The sequence below is a fragment of the Teleopsis dalmanni genome, chromosome 1 (genome assembly GCF_002237135.1).
Source record: "Teleopsis dalmanni isolate 2A chromosome 1, ASM223713v2, whole genome shotgun sequence".
NCBI lineage: Eukaryota > Metazoa > Arthropoda > Insecta > Diptera > Diopsidae > Teleopsis > Teleopsis dalmanni.
In genome coordinates, this window is record NC_051846.1 from 104,354,360 (window position 1) to 104,378,416 (window position 24,057).

The 24,057-nt window shown below is 34.1% G+C and overlaps 1 protein-coding gene across 1 annotated transcript in view; it reads right to left on the reverse strand.

The window, feature by feature from the left end:
* Positions 1-1,712: 1,712 nt before the first annotated feature.
* LOC119668438 (small conductance calcium-activated potassium channel protein-like) overlaps positions 1,713-24,057 on the reverse strand; it is a 29,688-nt gene continuing 7,343 nt past the window's right edge. Inside the window, exons 2-4 of the mRNA XM_038077938.1 lie at positions 5,812-5,913; positions 5,581-5,750; positions 1,713-5,460 (exon numbers count right to left, since the gene is read on the reverse strand). Of these exons, the coding sequence (XP_037933866.1) occupies positions 5,421-5,460; positions 5,581-5,750; positions 5,812-5,913 (312 nt within the window). The 3' untranslated portion in view covers positions 1,713-5,420. The remainder of the gene's footprint in view (positions 5,461-5,580; positions 5,751-5,811; positions 5,914-24,057) is intronic.

Below are 24,057 nucleotides of genomic sequence, written 5' to 3' on the forward strand. Positions count from 1 at the left end.
CATGCACGAATCATCCGCATAAATACAAAAATAAAAATTTTTAATGCATGCGTTAGGTCTGTCTTGTTATACGGATCAGAGACTAAGCTTGTAACGAAGAGACTAAAAAGACACTACAAACTTTTATCAACCGCTGCTTGCGAAACATAATGAAGATATGGTGGCCAAGAACGATATTAAATGAAGAACTTTGAAAACAAATTGACCAAATGTGTACTAATGTTGAAATTCAGAACCGAAGTCCAGTACGCAGCACTAACATGGAATCCTCAAGGAACCCGGCGTAAAGGCATGCCAACGACAACATGGTGAAGAACAATTAATACTAAAATTGCCAAATTATTTAACCCATTAAGTACCAGGCAAGTTCAAACTTGAAATTTTATGGTGAAATTTTCAGAAAGGTCTTATTTTACGTTAAAAGTATTGAAATGAAATTGTTGAAGTTTAGCTGAAGCATCGGTTTTCTGTTATTAGAAGCAGCGACGAGTGAAAGTAGTTTCCAAGCGTTTACTACAGCGCTATCTGAACACTGTACCCATAATGGCCACCACCCCTTTTTGCTTCTCTTCCCGGTACGATAGTTAGCAACTCCATTGTCATATAAATCAGCGCCGGTTGTAGCTGTTGATAACTTGGGGCTGTGGGACACCAACCTTTTTTTTTCTCTCTGCTATAGTGTTGCACATTAACATAATTAATATAATTCCTTTACAACAAATGCACCGATTCCCAATTGTTTGTTGTATTTGTTGTATGTATTTGTACATTTGTTGTATTTGTCAGTTGCACTGGAGTATGACAGAAACTGAAAGATATACCCACTACCCAAAGAAAGGGTTCATAGCTTATAACCGAAACGTATTGGTTTTACAAGTTCCAATGTGAATTGTTGCGACTCAGGCATTTCTACAACACCACTATAATCTTGTGCATTTGATTCGTATACAACTTCAGTAGTACTAAAATACTCTCTCACAATTAGAAAAACGGAATTTGTTGATATTTCATCATAGTCAATCAATTGCCCGATTCACCAGCATCATTATCAGGTGGCAAACATTATTATTCAATAGGTAGCGGAATGTCACTTGGCACTAATGAGTCATCTTCGCTCAAATTGTCAATAATATGTAATAGTTCCTGATTTCTTAGGTATCTTAGGCACGACATTATAATTTTATTTACTATTTAAAATTGACGACAGAACTTTTAGCAACAACAAATGTAAGCCCTGCATAAAACAATCAAATTCCGACTAACTCAACCAGCAATTAAATATCAAAATAGACTTATTACTAGCATGCATAGTAAAAAACACAAATTTAAGTAAATCAGAAGAGTATGATATTCATTAGAGAGATTAGTCTCATTTTATTTCATTATTTTAATTTTCATTTAACTAAAAAAACATTTTTGTGGACACATTTTATATCGGACCAGGTAAAATCATTTTTTTTTGCTTTTTGCATTTCATTTTTTATGGAATCCTTTTTTTTATGGAAGAAATTGACAATAAATTTTCAAATCTTAAACTAAACATAAAAATTTAAAGCCGTAGCTTGTGGGTTCTTTATAATCTTTTAAAAATTGATAATCATAGCAATAGCAATAAAATTTATCAATAAATTTATCAATTTAGCAATAATTTAGTTATTAAAATATATTTTTTAAATAATAATAATAATAAATTCAAATCAAAATCAGCAGTTTCAGTTGTTTCTTTTTCTAAGTGTTGGAACCAACTGTCTGGCTTGTGGGTTGGGATGTACACTAAACTTCGTAAGATATTTGCCTATGTATGCTCGGGCAACATCCGTTACCAGTGGGATATTTAAATCCTTATGGATATTGGAGTTTTTAACGTACCATGGGGCTCCTGTTATTTTACGTGTGATGAAGTTTTGCACGGTTTGAATCTTTACAATATATGCAGAGCAAGCTGAACAATGATACAGTTGTATAGTAAGACTTTGTTTTCAAGACTTAGTTTACTATTTGGGTTAATAAGCCAATAGAATTGAATAAACTTTAATTTTATTTGTGTTTTCTTACTATCTATGTGTTTGCTCCAAGTCAACCTTCTATCAAGATGAATGCCAAGATACTTTACGTCGTTTGCTTGCGGAATTGGAGTGTTGTTCAGCGTAACTTGTGGACAAGTCTCTTTTCTTAGTGCAAACGTTATTTGAACACGTTTTGATTCATTTACTTTTATCCTCCATAATCCTCCTCAATAAGTGACAAATTTTCAATAAGATGAAGTGACAAATTCTGAGAGGTCATTTTGGGGTTTCTATGTATGTTACACTAAGGATTGCAGTATCGTCTGCAAAAGTTGAGATTTTATGGTTAGAAAAGAGAGGAAGATCGGCTGTGTATAGTAAATATAAAGAGGGCCCAAAAACACTTCCCTGGGGAAGTCCTGCTATTATTTCAACTTCTCTTGAAGTAAAAGAGTTATGTTTCAAACGAAATTTTCTAGAAGTTAGGTATAAAAGAAATAACCGATGCATGTTTTCAGGGAGTTTTAATTTAATTTTCGCAAGTAAGTCGTCATGCCAAACCTTGTCGAAATCTTGAGCAAATCAATTCTATTTAGTTTTAGTAAAGTTAAAATGACCGGAGAGTGATCTGAGGATAGATCAAATGATGGTACTGCAGTTATATCTTTTCTGCTTAGTCCTCTAATAACACCAAAGTCAATCAAGTCAGGTATTTTATGTTGATCAGTTGGCCAATACGTTAATTGACCTGAGAAAATAATGTCAAGATCATTCTGAAATGCCATGTAAAGCTGTCTGCCTCTTGGTGAGATTAATCTCGAACCCCAAAAAGTGTGTTTTGCATTAAAGTCTCCAGCGGCTACAAATTTGGGACCTAACATATTAAAAAATATGCGAAATTGGGCCGTAGTTATAGTAAGTAGTGGAGGACAGTAAATAGCAGAAAAATTCGGACCAGTTTTTACACAAATCGAGGTAGCTTGCATGTGTTTTTCACTATATTGCTCTAACTCAAAGTAGTGAATAGTTTTCTTGATTAATACGTCAGTGCCGCCCTGAGCTTTCTTATCTGGATGTTTGGTGTCATAAAATTTGTAACCAATTTTTTTGCTTTAAGTGAGTCTCTGATAACAGCATAATATATATGTCATTTCTATATAGATAATCTTGAATTTCAGGTGAGTGTTGGCATAAACCGTTAGCGTTCCAATGGCAAACAGTTAATGCGTTCATTTTGCCTTTATCAATTCAGCCATAAGAGTTTGATTTTGAATCGTACTTTGCATAATGTTATTCATCAGTTTATTCATCCAATCCATAAAATTGTCCATTTTTTGAATAAAGGATGAAAGTATAGATTCAGTATTTGAAGACATGTTGGTGTTCTCAGAGTTATTGTTCATAGTTGAAGTATTCTTAACAACGTTTGCATAAGATTGTACATTTGGTTTGTTATTTGAAGAAGTTGTTGCATTATTAATTGTGTTAGTAAATTGATTAGGCAAAATATTCCCAGAATTTGCTGTATTCACTTGAGTTCAACTTACATTATTTTTAATGCTTTGTTTTAGTTCAATGTGTACTTGGCAACCTCTGTAATTCGCTGTATGGTTTCCACCGTAATTTGAGCAACATTTAGCTTTGTCATCAACTTTGTTCTTCGGACATTTTTCAGTTTGGTGATATTCAGAACATATCACGCATATACTTTCTAGTTTGCAATATGTTCTTGAGTGTCCATATTCCTGACAATTTAGACATTGAATAGGCTCTCTGCGTTTATGGGGTTCTTCAACCACAATTTTCCTGTGAAGTAAATACCTTAAAGAATATATAGGATGTATCTCCCCTTTTTTAAGTTTTTTACAATCAGGCTTTAGCTCAATATTGTACATGGGCTGAGTTAATTCTGGTGTCTTGCATTAAGTACTCCAAGTTGGGGCAGTTTTTAATTTAGTGTTGCCAAGCGATTGCATTATGGGATTTATTTGACAATTATCAGTTCATGTTGTTTGATTTGTAATTACAGATTCTGATCTTTTTGCAAAGTTGTCCCTTTGCCAGTATTTGAGGAGCTTTTACTCATCAACAATGAAGAGCTTTTATTTAATGTAGTGCTTTCGTGTGCAAGAGTTTGTGTTACTATATTACTATATACACATCTTTCTGAACAGAGTCTCCGAGTTGGTTATATTAGTTTCGCTTGTCGGTTTTCACATGACGCTTAACATTCTTTCTGAGGGCCTAATATTTCATGTAATTCATCCTTTCTGCGCCTTCCTGACGTGCTTAGTAATTGTTCTGACATTTTATCTTTCTTTTATTAGCTGCGTTGTACTTTCGGATATTTATTCTTTGATTTCATTTTTCGAGAAACCCAGTGATATTTCGCAGATGTTTTGCATTTCATCTATTATAAACGCCCACTAATCGTAGATTCCTTATCAATTCGTTCGGATTGTTCTTAATTGAGTGCTTTGATTTTATTTGATACTTCGCGACTAGTTTCCTCACTCTTTAGTTTGCTCACATTGCACTTTTTTCTGGTTGACTTTCTTGATCTCTTTGGGTACAATTTCATTTGAAATTCGGCGATAATTCAGTAATGATCGCTTTCTATGTCAGCATTGTGTTTATTGCGTACATCGTTTACTATATTGAACCATTTGCTCGTCACACAAATGTGATCAATTTGATTTTGAAATTCTCCATTTGGTGATCTTGTATTTATGGGGAATTCGCTGCAAACGCCTAGCGCATGTTTACTTATGATGTGTTAATAATTGACATTGTCCGCTCCTAGCTGCGCATTAAAGTCACCCATTAGAATTATTAACTTATTGCGTGGTACTTAAAGTGACTGTAGAAATTTATCTGTGAAAGTGCTCTTATCCGTTGCACTAGTGATGTTTTCTGATACTTCGTATTAAGCCGCGCGGTTATAATACGCTCTGACAAAGGTTTCTACGAGAGCAAAGGTTGACGTATCGACTTTCGGTGGTAGATACCGACGCATTTAACATGTGGGTCATTATCGTTAGGCATTCCAGAAAAGATAATTAGGCCCATTTTATTGTTAATAAATTCAACATATCCATTCCATCTCATCTCGCTGGTATCTAATACGTCAATTTTGAGCGGATCACATTCAGTAGAAACTTATTTGGATTTAAGTGCATGGTGAAGTGTGCGTACATTCCATTGTCAAAATCGAGGCGTTGCTTTATTGCAAATTTCTGTTACTGATGAAATTCGTCCATTATTATTGTTAGTATTTGTAGATACTTGAATAATTAATAATTTCAGATAGAATAGGTTTTTGTCTTGTTATCTTGTTTACAGTTTTTGGATTTTCGAGGCACCGTAACTTGCTCGAAAACGCCTCTGTTGGCTACTCTAAGTAGCCAGAAATTATTATCCCGCCAAATGTTCGGTCGCCAGAGCGTTAGATATACTAACAGGACATACCATGTTAAGGTTAAAATAAGTATTAATATAATAAAAGTAAGTATAATATGAATATAAATTCTGAATAAGTATGTGATGTGGTATTTAAAATTTGACTTTTACAAACCTGTAATTAGAAAAAAGCATGGAATTGGAATTCATAATTTGATGTGGAGAGTTTAGTTTCGTTGATGTGGCTGCCGTATCTGGATGTAGAAAATTTTTTCTTTGATCAATTCGTTCCTGGTGTTGACTTAAACAACGTGTCAACATATCTGGTAAGTTTTCCATTTGATCCTGCATTTGATTGAAAGATTGAATTTTTAAATTAATGTAACTCTCATATAAAATAACATACTTGAATTATTTTTAATTTTTCTTCAAGGTTTGTTAAGCGTACTTCAATGACATCCTGTCGACTTGCCATGTCAGATATAATATCGTATACCGTGTTCTGAGTCTACAATAAGTGACAATATAAATTATGCTTATTCAACTTCTGTATTTTACTTTCAATAATAGAGAATTTCGTTGTGCATTTTTTCACTAATAATTAAAAGTACAAAGATCAAAAACTAAAAATCCTAAATATTTTAGGACCTTAACTTTTTCTTCTATATTTAAATTTCAACATTTTATTGATAAAAAGTCTTTCTTAGATTTATAAAAGCTCTTCACGCAGTAACTTCTATTAATAAATGAAAATGGATGAATGTGATGTGCACTTTATCTACTTGTTGCTACAACTTAAATAATTTCACTCCACATTTTGCTCTGATTTGACAATTTATATAACGTCTACTTGTGTGACATAGATAAATAATAGTATAATAAATTGTTTATGAAACAAAAACCAAATTTAAAACTTTGTATTTATTGCAGGTAAGTTGTGTGTGTCAGAGACAACAGTGAGAGCTCGGTCCAAGTGATCTGGACACATGATGGCTCGTCTGGCCTTTGGTGACGTTCAACAGGTGGACAGTTGAGGTTGAATGAGCGACCTGACATTGGTTGAGTTACCTTTCGTTTGGCCTATGCTGACGAAGAGTGACTTAAATGGCCATTGCTGATGGAAAACTGAATAGCAAATCACCAGCACTGTAGTAGGAGTTTGTTAGGGACAACAGTGGGAGCTCAAACTAGTTGGTCTGGACGCATGACGATACTCCTGGCCATTGCTGACGTTCACTTTGTGGATGGACGAATAGGTATGGGTGAAGTACTTGGCTATACCTGGCATAGGGTAGCTCAGCCAGTCATCCGGACTACCATATGGCTAAAGCTTATGGAGGAATGGATGAAGAGTCTCCAACACTATTAGGTGAAGTGTAGAATATACGAGCGTTTGGCAATTGCTGACGATCGTGTTCAGGCATAGGGAAGAGAATCTTTGCCTAGCTATAGCTGGCAAGGGTATTCATCCAAACCTTTAACAACGTGTTCATAGGCATTTATGATTTCGCACCATTGCACGCTTAGCATTGCTCTCTTCGACAACTCCAACGCTTCCCAACGGTTGCAGTCGCTCCCAATGTTTCCAACGCTGCCCAACGATTTCGACGCGTCATTTGTGATTTCGCACCATTGCAGGCTTAGCATTGCTCTCTTCGACAACTGTAACGCTTCCCAACGGTAACAGTCGCTCCCAACATTTCCAACGCTGTCCAACGATTTCGACGTGGCATTTGAAATTTCGCACAATTGCAGGTTTAGCATTGCTGACTTCAACAACCGCAACGTTTCACAACGGTTACAATCATTCCCAAGGTTTCCAACGCTGTCTAACGATTTCGACGTGGCATTTGTGATTTCGCACCATTGCAGGTTGTGCATTGCTGGTTACAACAATTTCAACGTTTCCAACGCCTTCAACGCTTCAACGATTTCAACAATACCAACGTTTTCAACGCTTAAACGATTTCAACGATTCCAACGCTTTTAACGCCGACAACGATTTCAACGATTCTAACGCTTCACAACGATTTCAACGATTCCAACGCTTTCAACGCTGACGACGATTTCAACTTTAAGACCTATAACTTTAAGGCTTGTCAAAACAAAAAAATAAATAATAAATAAAATAATAAAACAGAAAACACAGTGTCTCATTCTTCATTATATTAAATTCTTATAACGTGCCCTGGTATACTCGCTAAATTATACCACAGCTATAGATAGGGCCGGAAAAGGTCGTTCCAAACTTTACAAACAAAAAATAATACAATAGTTACAAAACCTGTTAAATCTCCGTAAAGTAAAATCTTGGTCGTAATAGCTACATAAAAGACTTCATCTTCTTAACGTTGTCAAACACTAGTGATCAGCTGTTTGGCAACAAAAGGAGAATGAAGTAAGCTTTAAGCTTGATTAGGGACATGAGAGCAGCTTCTGTGTTGGGTTCAAGCAAAAAGACTTCCTCTTTTTGGTTGATCGGTCAGACGAGTAACAACTGGTAAAAAATAGCACATTTAACAACAAATTGTCCAAACTACCTGGAAATAAATAAAGAAATAAATAAACACATAAAATACAAATAAGAATTTTGGAGTTGATCTTTTTATTACAAATTTGATTAGTAAGGCAAACTACGAGTTTAAGTGCTCGGCAGTTTACCATTAATAAATACAAAATATATCATCCAACGCGTGCATGTGCGTGTTGGAAGTTTGATATAACTTCTTGGAAATTAATAAGAACAAACGCGTTCTTATCATTTTGGTGACCCCGACGTGATTGCAGCATTAACAGGATCATCACTTGGTGCGTAATCTACGGCAGCTAAGAATTTGGTGCATGTACACATAACGTGATTGCATTAAGACACGTGATCAATTATATTCAGTCAAAATTCATCTGGTACCAATTGTTAATTTCATACAGGTATTAATTTTTCACGTAAAAAATGGCAACCATTGAAGGAGATAAGAAACAAGAAGGGATCAAGCCGGTGTCGACCGAAGACAAAAACGTGACAAAACCGTTACGAAATCAAAGGGCGCTGATTCGCGTCATTGAAAAGACCATGAAGGAAATAGAATCAACATTTGAAGAACCGCAACAAGAAGTGGCTTACAGGACAAGTCAGGCACAGCTGGAAAATTATCTCAGCAAGTTAGAACAAAACAATGATATAATATGGAACTCCACCACTGCAGACACGGTAAAGGACTACAGTTGGGATGTGTTTTTTGAAATAGAAACAAAACTACACAATAAATTGATGTTAATAAAATCAAAGCTAAAATTGTTAAATTCTAGTGATGGTATCTCAGAAAATACAGTAACATTGCAATCAGTAAAATTGCCACAAATTACGCTTCCAAGTTTTGACGGAAACCCATTAATGTGGGTACAATTTCGCGATTTGTTTTTACAGCTCATTGACGAGCAACCATTTAAACCAATGCAAAAAATGTTTTATTTAACCACCAATTTAATCGGTGAACCGAAAAATCTAATCAAACATTTGCCAGCTTCAACAGAAAATTATGCCACAGCATGGCAAATTTTAAGGTCTCGATACGACAATAAACGTCTACTCATTACAGCGTTACTCAACAAGTTGTTAAGCCAATCGTCTTTAACTGCGGAAACTTCATCAGGTTTGAAGTCGCTGCATGATGTCACTAAGGAGTGCATTTTGGGCTTAAAGGCACAGGGTATTCTAATAGAAGAATGGGATGCAATATTGGTGCACCTCACTTTAAAGAAATTAGATAGAGGAACTCAAACAGCATTTGAACAATCTCTAAAGGATAATCGTTCACTCGTGTCGTTCGAAGAACTTCTACAGTTTATTGAAAGCCGATTTCTGTCACTGGAGGCTTTTGGCAGAGGATTCAACGTAAAGGTCTTAAACACATCGAGAGTAGTTGCTGCAACAAACGAAGGATCAAATTACGAAAAACTATGTCCGGCATGCAAGAATGATCGTCACCCATTGTACACGTGCAAGTCATTCATACAAGAACTTCCCACTAAAAGACTTCAGTTAGTTAAACAAATGCGGTTGTGCATTAATTGTTTAAAGTTTGGCCATTTTGCAAGAGAATGCTCGTCAGGCAATTGTAAAATATGCAATAAAAAACACAATTCTCTTTTACATCTGGAAGATGCAACATGCACTAACCCAAATAAAATAACAAATTCGAGTAAGTCAATAAGCCTGATCTCCAATTATAACAATTACAACAAGGGTTATGTTGTATTGGGAACAGCACGCTTAATAATACGAAGCAATAAAGGCATCAAGGTTGAATGTAGAGCATTATTAGACTCCGGTTCACAAGTAAATCTTGTAACGGAAAGGCTCATCAAAAAACTAGGAGAAAATCCAATGAATGTATCCGCATGCATCGAAGGTATTGGACAAAGGAAACAAAATGCTCAAAGGCGAGTAAATTTGGGTTTTAGTTCCAAAATCAATGAATATGCCGCAAGAGTGGAAGCGTACGTGTTACCAAGTATCGTGTCTGATCAACCGAGCATGCAGCTCGACATTTCAAATTGGGACATACCGAGCAATATTAAGTTGGCTGATCCTTGCTTTCACCAAAAGGGTAATATTGATCTCTTACTGGGGGCAGAATTCTCACATGAACTGCTGTCGATCGGACAGATTAAAATTGGCAATAATCTTCCAATATTGCAAAATACGTTACTGGGCTGGATTGTGATAGGAAAAATAACTGACAACAATTTAGGTGTGCAGATGCAAACATGCGGCATTTGCTCGGACGATGAAGAACAAATAGAAAAGGTGATAGAGAAATTTTGGCAACTCGATGAAGCATCACCTACAAACAAAAACTTAACTCAGCAAGAAGAGTTGTGCGAATTGCATTTTATAAACAATGTACAAAAAACCAACCATGGTCGATTTATTGTGAGATTACCGTTTCAACAAAATCCATCAAATCTCGGAGATTCTCAAAACACAGCGATAAACCGATTTTATGCCCTAGAAAGAAGATTAAGCAAAGATGAAGCAGTCTGGAAGCAGTATGTAGAATTTATGGATGAGTACGAAAAGTTGGCCCACATGAGCAAAATTCATATCGAGGACATCACATCACATTATTTGATCCCACATCATTGTGTAATTCGACCTACCAGTAGTTCAACAAAATTGAGAGTAGTGTTTGATGCATCGTGCAAGACCAACAACGGGTTATCATTAAATGACATATTGTTAACAGGCCCAAAAATTCAGAGTGAATTGTTTTCCATTTTACTTCGTTTCAGATGCCCCAGATTTGCATTTTGCACAGATATTGAAAAGATGTATAGACAAATCCTTATACATCCAAATGATAGAAAATACCAAATCATTGCGTGGAGAAGATCGCCTAACGACCCATTGCAGTTTTACCAATTAAATACAGTAACTTATGGCACAAGGTCAGCGCCATATCTGGCTACGAAGTGTTTGCAGCAACTAGCAAAAGACAAATCAACTAAATACCCGCTTGGAGCCTTGGCAATTATAAATGATTTTTATGTGGACGATTGTCTTAGTGGATCAGATAGTCTTGACACAGCTTTAGAAATACAACGTCAACTTCACGATTTATTGGAATCAGCTGGTTTCAAATTGCGAAAATGGTGTGCTAATAATCCTTTGCTGCTTCAAGACATAGCAAAAGAGGACCAAGAGGTCGATTTAGATTTCAGCAATGAAGACCAAGCATCAGTCAAAACATTAGGATTATCGTGGCAACCAAAGCGTGACAAATTCAGCATAAGGATTGATTTAACCCCATCTAAGCGAATAACAAAAAGATCGATAACTTCTAGTTTAGCAAAAATATTCGATCCCCTGGGTATTTTGGGTCCAGTGTTAGTAACAGCAAAAATACTAATTCAAGATCTGTGGCAACTCAACTTATCATGGGACGAAGCTGTGCCGAGTGAAGTACATACCAGATGGATTAATTTCTGTGACGAGTTAAGGTCATTGCACCATTTTCAGATAGATAGGCATATTTTTGGACAGCAGATTGCTTCATCGGTGCAACTCCATGCATTTTGTGACGCTTCCGAAAAGGCTTATGGAGCAGCTATATACATTCGAGCAACACTGAAAGATGGACGCTTGATCAATCGACTGCTATGCTCTAAATCTCGGGTCGCCCCACTCAAAAAGCAAACCATTCCACGCTTAGAATTGTGCGCTGCTCTTCTAGGAGCCACATTAATGAATAGGGTAAAGGGCGATTTAAATCATAAGACAGAATCATATTACTGGACTGATTCTGAAATTGTACTCTACTGGATTAATTCATTGCCAGCAAAACATCAACAATTTGTAGCAAACAGGACTGCGGCAATTCAAGACTTATCCGCACCAAGTCAGTGGCGACATGTAAGTTCAAGACTAAATCCAGCAGATGCCTTATCACGCGGCATCAAACCATCTCAATTGCAAACTCATAATTTATGGTTCTATGGTCCTATGTTTCTACATGGTCGTGAAGATATGTGGCCAGAAGAATTTAATAAGGCCCTATGCAATCAGCCAGACAACGCCGAGTTAAAAAAAACTTCGCAGAAAGTGATGCTAACAGCAACCGAAGATGATACTGAATGGATATACAAGGTAAACCACAGAAATTCTTTTAACACATTGCTTCACATTGTTGGTTATGTGCTACGGTTCATAAGGCGTAGTAAGCGACTTCAATTTAATAATCATACCAATGAATTACATCCGGAAGAGTTAGAAGAATCACTTAGGTACATCGTGAAATGCATTCAGGCTACTGAATTCAAGGAAGAGGTAATTGATTTAAAGCATCGCAAACTGGTGAAAGCATCTAGCTCGTTAGCTGCATTGACTCCGTTTTTAGATAAATATGATATCGTTCGGGTCGGAGGAAGATTAGACGCATCAAATCTAACATATAATGCTAAACATCAAATGCTCTTCCCATACAATGACTGCATAGTTAAGCTATTAATGAAGAAAATTCACGAAGAAAACATGCATTGCGGTGGCCAAGCATTATTGGCAGCGACACGGCAAAAATTTTGGCCGATCAAGGGGAAGGTAATGGCACGGTCCATCGTGCAACACTGTATTCGTTGTACAAGGTGTAGACCTGTAACTTTCAATCAAATTATGGGAAATCTTCCACATGCTCGAGTCCATCCAAGTAGACCATTTCTTAACATGGGAGTCGATTTTTGTGGACCAATTTGGGTACACTACAAAGTAAGAGGAAAGCGGCCGCACAAGGCATATATTGCTGTTTTCTGTTGTTTTGCCACCAAGGCAGTACATTTGGAGCTGGTAAGTGACCTAACTACCGACGCATTTATTGGATCAGTTAAACGTTTTGTTGCGAGGCGTGGGCTTTGCCAAAATCTATTTTGTGACAATGCAACTAATTTTGTTGGAGCCAATAACAAACTGAATGAACTGGTAGAAATAATTTACTCAAAAAAATCAGGAGAAGTAATTGAAAGAGCGTGCAGCAAAAAAGGTATTAAATTTAACTTCATTCCTCCTCGTACGCCTCACTTCGGAGGACTCTGGGAAGCAGCAGTGAAGTCAGCGAAACATTTACTTGTGCGCAGCGTTGCCACAGAATCCTTAACGTACGAAGAGTTAGAAACAGTTGTTATTGAAATAGAGGCGATTTTAAATTCAAGACCGATTACTCCAATGTCGAATGATCCAAATGACTTTGAAGCACTTACGCCAGGCCACTTTCTAATTGGTGAAGCTCTTACAGCACCAGCAAGTACAACCACAACAAATTTAAAGACATCATTACTAACGAGGTGGAAATTGGTGTCCCACATAAAACATGAATTCTGGAGACGGTGGAACTCTGAATATCTAAATGAGCTACAATACCGACGTAAATGGCGAGAAGAATGCAAAAATTTGCAAGAAAACACTTTAGTCATCATTTGGCTCCACTTTTTTCTGAAACCAACGACAGTGAAGATGACAAGATACCACCAATACAACCAAAAGAAGCAACAAAGCAACAACTGACAGCATCAAAAAGGCCTATACAGGTACCAAATTCATCGGTTAGTAGTATCAATCATTTCGGACGCAATTCGAAGGTATCCAAACGATCGAGCAACTGCTGATCTCACACCAAAAATCTGGGGAAGACAAAACATGATGTAAAATTTTTAAATAATATAAGTACACAGTTATCTGATGAGGCGTCCAGCGATGTACTTCAGTCTATGATTCATCAACGTAATATTTAATATGGCTTAAATTCACTTTTAAATTTAAATTTAAATTTTATAAATACATTCAAAATTTTGAATTAATAACCAATAAATTAATTGTAACTAATTGAAATTATTAAAATTCACATATGAAACTTTTAATTGTTTTTATAAACTTAATAACAAAAAATGTTAACAATGCTTTTTAATGCTTCTATTTTGACAGTTGAAAATCATGTGCAATTTAAGATGTAAACAAGCAAAAAAAACAACACAGAAGTAAGCTCTCATGACCTAGATCAACTTGTTTATTTAAAAATCAAGGTGCAGTTATGCCATATCAATTGCAGGCATGCATTTTATCGCACTTTTAGTTAAATTATTCAAATTATTCAAATAATTCAACGCGGGGGAGGATGTTAAATCTCCGTAAAGTAAAATCTTGGTCGTAATAGCTACATAAAAGACTTCATCTTCTTAACGTTGTCAAACACTAGTGATCAGCTGTTTGGCAACAAAAGGAGAATGAAGTAAGCTTTAAGCTTGATTAGGGACATGAGAGCAGCTTCTGTGTTGGGTTCAAGCAAAAAGACTTCCTCTTTTTGGTTGATCGGTCAGACGAGTAACAACTGGTAAAAAATAGCACATTTAACAACAAATTGTCCAAACTACCTGGAAATAAATAAAGAAATAAATAAACACATAAAATACAAATAAGAATTTTGGAGTTGATCTTTTTATTACAAATTTGATTAGTAAGGCAAACTACGAGTTTAAGTGCTCGGCAGTTTACCATTAATAAATACAAAATATATCATCCAACGCGTGCATGTGCGTGTTGGAAGTTTGATATAACTTCTTGGAAATTAATAAGAACAAACGCGTTCTTATCAAAACCTTTTAATAATCAAGTAATAAACAAAACAGAAAAACAAAAGTTATGCACATATACAGCAAATGCATCCAGAATATATGGGTTACCGAAAACACACAAAAAAATGGCACTTAGACCTATTTGCTCTTCAATAAACTCAGCATCGTACGAATTGTGTCGATATATAACTTCAGTTTTAAAAAACCTAACCAGACATTCGGTTTATAACGTTAAAGAGATAATAGATTTCAAAAATAAAGTTAGTAATTCATATATATTCGGTGATGAAATCATGATATCCTTTGATCCTTTATCCTTATTTCCGAATATACATGTTGAACTAGACATAAGAATTTTGGAAAAAAAGTGGAACGTGATTTAAACATTCACATAAATTTAATATTCACCATAGAAGAAAAAATTGACAGGTTTCCTTATTTAGACATTGAATTAATTAGATTTGATAACCAGATGGTACAAAAAGCCTTCAGCGTCAGGAAGATTAATTAACTATAATTCCAATTATCATCCAAAACACGTTATTTTAAATATGGCATCCAATTTTATTAGAACAGTTCTGGTACTTAGTGACAATATTTTCCATAGCAAATAAAAACACAGTGCGTAATATTTTACGAAATAATGACTTTCCAGATAAAATTGTTAACACAATTCTTAATAAGAACTTGAACAATTTCCACCAAATTAATTAAAATGACCAGAAAATATGTAAATCAATTAATTTAATATGACAAAAAACGGTACAAAATCACCCAGAAGACAACAAATATAATGGCTACATTATATAGCAACACCAAATCAAAAATAAATAATAAGGATAAATCTAATGTAGTGTATCAGCTTTATTATAAAGGTGACGGGTACAATGTATGTTATAAAATATATATGGGTACGACTAAAAATAAACTTAAGACAAGGATGGCTGGACATAAACATAGTTTAAAAAATAAAAGTGGTGCTGAAGCCAATACAGCATTGGCTGTACATTGTATTGACTGTAAACATGAGACTAATTTCGATAATGCAAAAATCTAACATGAAGAAAGAAACCATAATCAAAGGTACTTTCTAGAATTGCTCTCAATACTTCGAGTTCTTAATAGTACAAGACTAAATTATAAAACAGATACGGACAACTGTGCTCAAACTTATAGGAATATTATAAGCAAATGACATATGATATTTGTATACGTTTTTTATAATTTTTATTCGCTTTTTATTTGTTGTTTTTCTTGTTGTCATTATTATTATTGTATTTATTGTATGATTTTTTTACAATTTTCCACTATAAAATTAAACATAGTATATTTTATTAGTTTTCTTGAAGATGACTATCGAATATAGTCGAAAAATTGGAAAAATATTTTCATAAAATATAAATTGTTTTTAAATATAAATAATGAATCAGTTTTTAATTTTGTTATTGGGCTTAGGACGTTAATTTAACACATAAAATTATAAAAATGTTTTTTAAATAAAATAAAAAATTACATTTTTTAAACTGTATTAAATATTTAGTTATATTTTAATTTTTATACAAAATTATTTATATTACAAATATTTCGGTCTATTTCGTAGACCATCTTCAGTGTAAAATGATAATAAAGGAAGAAAGAAATTACATATTTAAATAAATGTAAATGAACATATGTTCAAAACAAAAACTAAAAATGGCAAATATTGTTGCTTCTTTCAATGTTTGACATTTTTAACATTTAATTTTATTTAGTCAAAAGCAAAACATAAACTTAAAAAACAAAAAAATTTCAAATTAAAATCAAAAAAAGGAAAATTTTTAAATGTACAAACAATGGAGGATAAATTATAATTTTAAATTTATTAATTATATATTTCATAAAGAGGTTTTTTCGAACAGTAGTGAACTACAACAACAAAAATTTATTTTTTATATTACTTTAAATAATTGAATTAATTAATTTTATAATTAATTAACTAATTTTGTTCGCAAATTTTTATGAAGTTTTGTTACTTTTATTATGAAAGTTTTTTATTAACAATTTTACTTGCTGTGTTTATATTAGAACGAAATCATAAACCAGCTGTAGAATAATTGAATTAATTAATTAATTTTATTTTTATTTTTAATTCTTAAATTTCAATACTATTTTGTTCGTAGAGGCATTGTTTGTTGCATGATTTGTTCTTTCATTATAGTATTTGGATTTGATGAAATTTTCGGAAAACTCAGGGATATACGTCGTAGGAATACAAATTTTTTGTTGGGGATCGGATTTTGTTTTTCGCTGTTTGGGATAATCATTTTTAAGCAAGATGTCAGATAGAATTTTTTCATTTTCCTTATGAATAATTGGATGGCTGATATTAAGTACTCTTCTAATCAAATTCAGAGCCGTATTCTGAATTATATGATGAGGGTGTTGCGAGTTGTAATTAATATATCGTCGAGTATTTGTAGGTTTTTGTTACTAATTAATTTTAAGTTTATTGTTGTGTCTTATAACTATTGCGTCAAGATAGGCAAATTTTTCAGATTCTTCTTCTTTTTTGGTAAACTTTATATATCTATGTAAATTATTTAATGTGTAATGTACTCTTTTTGTTATAAATTTTTATAATAGCAAATATATCGTCTACGTATTTGGTAAGTAGTCTGGGTTTTAATTTAAGTTTTTTCATAATATTTACGCTTATTATTAAATATTTTTGCTTCATACTTGCAATAATTAATCACCCATATTAACATAATCATATGCATCTGCCTACGATTTCCAGATCATCCACACACTGGCACATTTACTAATTACTATTTCCATTGATGGCCTGGTTATATTGCAATATTATAACCTTATAAAAATGTTATTATATATGTTAAGTAGAATTAACTTAAAGTATGATATTGATAACTGACCGATAACTACAAATAACAAGCCCAAATGACTTCACTCTTATGAGTCTTGATGGTAACCAGGCGCAACGTGTTAGTGAGAACCAACTGGGACGGCTTCTAATATTGAACTACTTAATATAACTCAAGTATGACCATTGTTTTGCCTCGGAACCTTTAGTAATATCTGGTATATACAGACACATTTGTTAGATACAAACAATTATCTTAGAATTAGTTGATAATAATATATATGTAGCATAGAGTGTGTTGCACATAAGCATGGAATAGTGACGGTTTGTAGCTCTAAAATATCCATTAATTAATATATCATATGGTAATTGTCCTCGCAATGATGATGTTGCAGGGATGATGGCAGCTGATAATGTTGACGTGGGTACAGTTTTTAGCTATCATATGGAAATTATAGATAGAATAAGATAGGTATTTTCAGAGAGACATATGGTCAATGCCTAACATCAATTGAATGTTATGAAGAGATGCTGAAGATTTGACGATGTTACCGTGAAAAGGATGAAACCTTATCGGTGGGTAAAAGATAAGGTTTTGATAGGCATGATTATCGAAAGGTTGGGCCTTAAAGAATGAAATTTATATAAAATGACAAATTACTAAAGAAGAGACTGTGAAAGGTTTAAGCATGTATAACTATATTCTCAAATGTTTATAGTCAAGTAATAATATTACAATTTTTTCGAAAAATATATCAATATTCTTCAATCTTCTTTAGTAAAATAAATATTTCCATTGGAATCTTGTCTGTGTGATTAAATAACTTTTTAACATGTTTTGTTGCATTTTTTTATAAATTCGGGTATCAGAAGTGCTTTTTTGCATTTTGATAAAAAGCGAATGGATGTTTGAACTTTTGCTTGGGTTTTGTTCATATTTTAAATTTGTTAATGATGTTATTTATGGTTTATTTCTTTTTTAAAGGCCCTTTACAAACGACGATGTCGTTGTTGATTTTGTAAATCAAGTTATGGTGGTTAAACTTATCTATTTGAGTTTTTGTTTTATGAAACAAATTTTTTAATGAGTTTGTGGTTTTAAATGCTACTTTATGCGTTGTTTTATTGAAGCATTATAATTTTTGAAAGTTTTCGGAGAAGCTAGGTATTTAAGTCATTGATGCATAAGTTTTGGGTTCACTCTCCGATTTTGTACTTTGAATAGTTTTTGCTTTTTTTCAAGGATTTTATAATGTTGATTGGAAAATTATTTTTGGTTAATATACCAATAAGTATTTCTTCATTTTCCGTGTGGAAAATTGAATCGCTTATGTTGAACACACGTCTAAGTAAGTTTAGTGCAGTATTACGCACTACATGGTAGGGATGTAAAACAACAACCTTCATAATGGGTCGCGTTATCTCCCCGTGGACAGTGTGAAGTTTTACGACTCAAACGAGCCCATCTGAACAGGATGTATTTCAGATGTATTACATTAGCCATGAGCCACTTTGCTGGTGGTATGTTCGATTCCTTAATAACCACTATGTTGTCCATAGCTATATTTGGTTGCCATCGAAACCATTTTGGACGGTTTTATAGAGATGTTAAGTATTCCTGATGCCACGTACGCCAAAATCCTTGAAGCATCCTTCGGAATCCTTCGGATTCCGTCTTCTGCTAAAGACGCAGAGGTACGTCTGCGTCTTTAGCATATACCCATTGGAGGGACGTGCATTTCTTCCGTTACATAATTTCAGTGTGAAGGGCCCAGCGTAATCGCACCCAGTATTTTCGAAGGGATGTGCTTGTCGAACCCGCACTGCTGGTAGATCAGCCATGAACTGTTATGTTGTTAGCTAGCGTTGATGAAAGCATTTGAGACATTTATGAGTTAACCTCCTTATTATATTTCATGCTTCAAAAATCCAGTAGTTCTGGCGGACGTGAACGAAAAGTGCAGACATTCCTGGATGAAGATTTCTCTGATGTTCATCGAGTAGGATTAACGTGGAAATTCTATGTTCCTTCGGGAGTATAATAGGATGACGGGTATTCTTATCTAACGTTGAATGCGTAATTCTTCTACCGACATGTAAAATTTCAGTACCATCAATGAATGGGGCAAGTTTGAGTAAGGTAGATCTTCTGCTAAGCTCCCTGTTATTTCTTAATTGCAGCAAATCTTCGTTGTAGCAAGTTTGTGCAAGTCGTAAACAAATTAGTTGAGCTTCACTTAATTCATAAAAGGTAGATTGCGTATTTTTGGGAGACCATAAATACGTCGGGCAGTAGCTGTAAGAATGGATACTTTTGTTTTTTTCACCGAATCAATGACATTACCTTTAAATCGCTGTTGATATTGTTGGTGGTGTTGTTTATCACCTCTTCTTTTGTTGGTTGACTGCCTATTTCTTATTTCTCTTATTTGTTTCTTTATTGATAGACGGTTTTCTGATGAAATGGCAAAATTTACTTCTCTGTACAGGATTGCTAGTTGCTTCCTTCCGTTGTATTGCTTTCCACCACGTTTCATTTTTTGTTTTGCTGGTGTCTTTAGTACTGCTACTGCTTCAATTTTCCTTTCCTTACTGCTCAGTAGTTATAGGTTTTAGGACCAGCTGCTTTATCTGTCAGTATATATTTTGGAGCTTCAACAGGAAGACCGTCTATTCGTTGAGAGATATGTTCGTCAATCTCGTTGTAAATGTTTGTAAAAGTTTCCCACATCTGGGAGATATTCCTTGCCTCCTCCAGCAGATACATACTAAATTGATGTATGATATTTATATATTTAATAAAAATACATATGTTGATTAGGGTGTCCCAAAAAAATCCAATTCTTTTTTTTTCAATGCATACCCTGTAATTATTTTTGAATGGTGTCAAAACAATTGTAAATAAATTTTCATGTAATTAGAAATAAAGGAACCAGTGCCGACTTGTCAATACTTATCAGAACTTGCATCCTTTAGCGCATCGCAGCAAAGTTATTGCAGTGCTCGTTATTACTTGTTTGTTTTAGTAGTAAGCGCATTATTTTGATTCAGTCAATATGTCAATAGAATTACGCAGTTTTAAAAAGGGAATATTTTTAATTGGGGATGTAAAACATCAAATCATTGGTTCAAAACTTTTCTCTAATGGATAAGTATTGGCAGTTCTGTTCTACAATATTCGTGAAGTGAATCTAAGTATCAATGAAAGTGTAAATCTTACTATTCGTGAGTGTATTATTTATTGAGAAAAAGCACGTATACCAACTAAAGCTTTACCTAACTTTGTTAAGAAGCTAATTACATTATACCAAGTTTGGAGAGGTTTGCAGAAAAATGCGAACAAAACATAAAACGTGTACGAGCAGCGTCGACAAGAGTTAATTACAAACTTAGACAATTTGTTTGACATTGCACATACTGACGCGCTTCAATTAATAAAGATAAATGAAGACAAAATCTTCTTGCAGCGCCAGAGAGAACCAGGTCGACCTGGTCATTTAGCTGGAGTGGACAAAAAATTGGCCAAAAAAGAGGAAAAAGCGCGTCTTAGAAACATTGAGGAACAAAAACGTCGTGTTAATTATTGTTTATCCTTAACTGCTTTGACGTCATCTTATCAAGAAAATTTATCTTCTGATTCTGAAATAATGGATCTACAAGAAAATTTACCCATCCAAACTGGGAGTGCACAGTCCGATACTAAAAAAACTTCTATGAGGAAAAATTTTATTACTCCAAAGTAAGTGTCAGCTTTAGATAGGAGTCAGTTAAGTATGAGAAATTCTGTATTTATTATTAAAGCTACTATTGAGGCACTTGGATACAATACTGACGAATTTCCTATAAGCAAGTCCTCCATTCAAAGAATTCGCACAGAAAAACGAAAACAACGTGCAGAAATTATTAAAGTCGATATCCAAAACGAAGTACCAGACACTGTAACTGTCCATTGGGATGGCAAATTGTTGTCGGCTTTAGATGTGCGCAAATGTGGAGAAGAACTTCTCCCGATTGTTGTTTCGTATGGTGATAAAGAACAACTTATTGCGGTGCCAAAATTAGACAACTGTACAGGAAGTGAACAGGCACAGGCAGTTTGGAATGCGGTTACTGACTGGAATCTCGAAGATAAAGTGCAAATCTTTTGTTGTGATACTACTGGTTCAAATACTGGTCTCATTAATGGTGCTTGTGTGCTTCTCGAACAAAAATTTAATTGAGATATGCCTATTTTTGCCTGCCGCCATCACATCTACGAATTGATATTGAAAGGCGTATTTGAAGCTAAAATTAATCAAGTTACCAACAACCCTAACATTCCATTACTCAAAAGGTTACAAGAAAACTGGACAAATATCGACCCTAAGAAAGTACAGTATCTTACAGAAAGGTTATCTTACCTGAATGCTTCAGAAATTGACAAACTGCTGGAATTTTTCCGAACTGAATTGACCAAGAAAATTGTTAGAAATAACTATAGAGAATTAATAGAGCTTTCAATAATATTCCTTGGTGGAGATACAGAAAAGAAATTTAAGATTCGACCTCCAGGTGCCATGCACCAAGCGCGATGGATGGCGAGGGCAATTTATTTATTAAAAATTTCATTACTTAGCTCTCAATTTAGAGTGCCTAATAAGGATAAAGCGGCTCTGTTAGACGTCTGCCTGTTCATCGTGACATCCTTCGTCAAACCTTGGCTGCAATGCATTTCAGCGGTAAAAGCACCTTACCAAGATTTGTGTTTTCTGAAGACCATGAAAGCTTACGAAACAATTGACAAAATTATCTTAAAAGAAGTTTTACAAAAGTTCTGTCAGCATTTATGGTATTTAATTGATGAAGCAGCTGTCTTGTCCCTATTTGACGATGATGTTGATCATTTTTTATAGTTTAGATTCTGTTTTAAATTTTACATTATTTTCCTTAAAAGTATTTATACCATTAAATCAATTTTTGAAGAAAAGCGATACAAAAATGTTTACTTTTTATTTCTGAATTGAGTTTATCATTAAATTCTACATAAAAATGGTGAAAGCAATGGGGCAGTCTGTGCTGTCAGGAATTCAATGAGCAAGGACAGCTCCAATACCTTATACTAAGGTGTTAGTAGCTCGGACTAATAGTAGGTGTTCTTGGAAATGTAACAATTTGGTTGCGTCTATTATATGTCCTTTTAGAGCTTCAAATGCTTGTTCTTGCTTGGTGCTCCAAACAATGTTTTTTTTTGTTCTTCGTCTAAACCTATTTACAGGTAGATTTCAGAAAAAATATCGGACAATATAAAATAAGCTTTCTCGCGTTGGTGATGAATATCGATTTACATCGATTTGTTTGTTCACTAAACTCACCACTCACTATATTTTTTTGGTTTCCAAATACCACTATCAGTCAACCATTGCGTTTCTATTTTAAATTGATTTGAGCGAATCAAATAGGTCGAATTATGCAAAATTTTGCTACCGGTTTTAAGTGTATTTTTCTTTTAACTTTCTTAATCGTACCTAAACCAGGTTCTAAAATAATTTTATTTCTTGCTAATAGTTCCGATAATTGTTCATCATTGCTTATGGAGGCAATTTGGCTAATCTCAAATCCAAATTTTTCAAAACGGTCAGTGCCAAATAAATTATTCCATTACGAATACACACTAAAACTATCGTGGCTATTCTATTTGTTTCATAACATTTTAGTTCTCTGTTAAACTCGTCAAGTGTCTTCCGGTTCTTGCCATAATCAAATAATTCTTTTTTACATGGACACAACTTTGATTTCTATAATTATTCATAAGCATCTAGTTTTAACACCGAAACAGTTGCTCCAGAATCCATTTGTACAATTTATTAGAGTATTATATATTAACACGTCAATTTAAACTTTTTTATTTTCCAGATGCGGTAAACTGTTAATACTCAAAAGCTATTTGTACAATAGATTATTGTCTGCATTTGTTTTTTGTTATTCTAATAATTTAAGCAGATATAAAAATGGAAGCAAAATGTCCTTTTCCCACACTTATTACACTCAGCTTTTTTGAACTTACAATTTCAACGCGTATGTATTGCTGGGTAATAATCGTACTTTTCTATGCAAATCCATGTCAGAAAAGTTATTTGAATCTCTCCGTTTTTATAGAGTAAGCCGAAAAATGTTGATGCAGTTGGTCCAGATATATTTCCCACTTATGCAATTACTTATTGAAAGCATGAAATGTAGGCACATTTACACTGCAGTCTTTAACAAACCCCGTCATATAGTGTGACAAAACAGAAATTAGTCGATCAAAATTCGATATTTTCGGAACCATTAGAGATATTGCTATGAAATTCTTTTAAGTCTAATTTAAGCCCAATCGCCCTACTGAGACCTCCTGAAATTTTTGCCCAATCCTGAGGCATTTAGTGTCCCAAGATACCTCAAAAACGATGATAGTTAGAAAGTTGAATTTTAATGTCCAAAAACTCTACATAATAATCTATATGTCAAAAATTTTTCATGGTATTTCGCCCACAACCACACCCACCCCCTACATATTTTCATAAAAATCGTTCATTATCGTTAAAAAAACTGTTTACTCATATTAGACTATATATGTTTATTACGTACATAACACAACTTTATGCGAAAAATGGCCGTGATTCGCCCATTAGTCCTCATGCAATTTTAACAAAATTG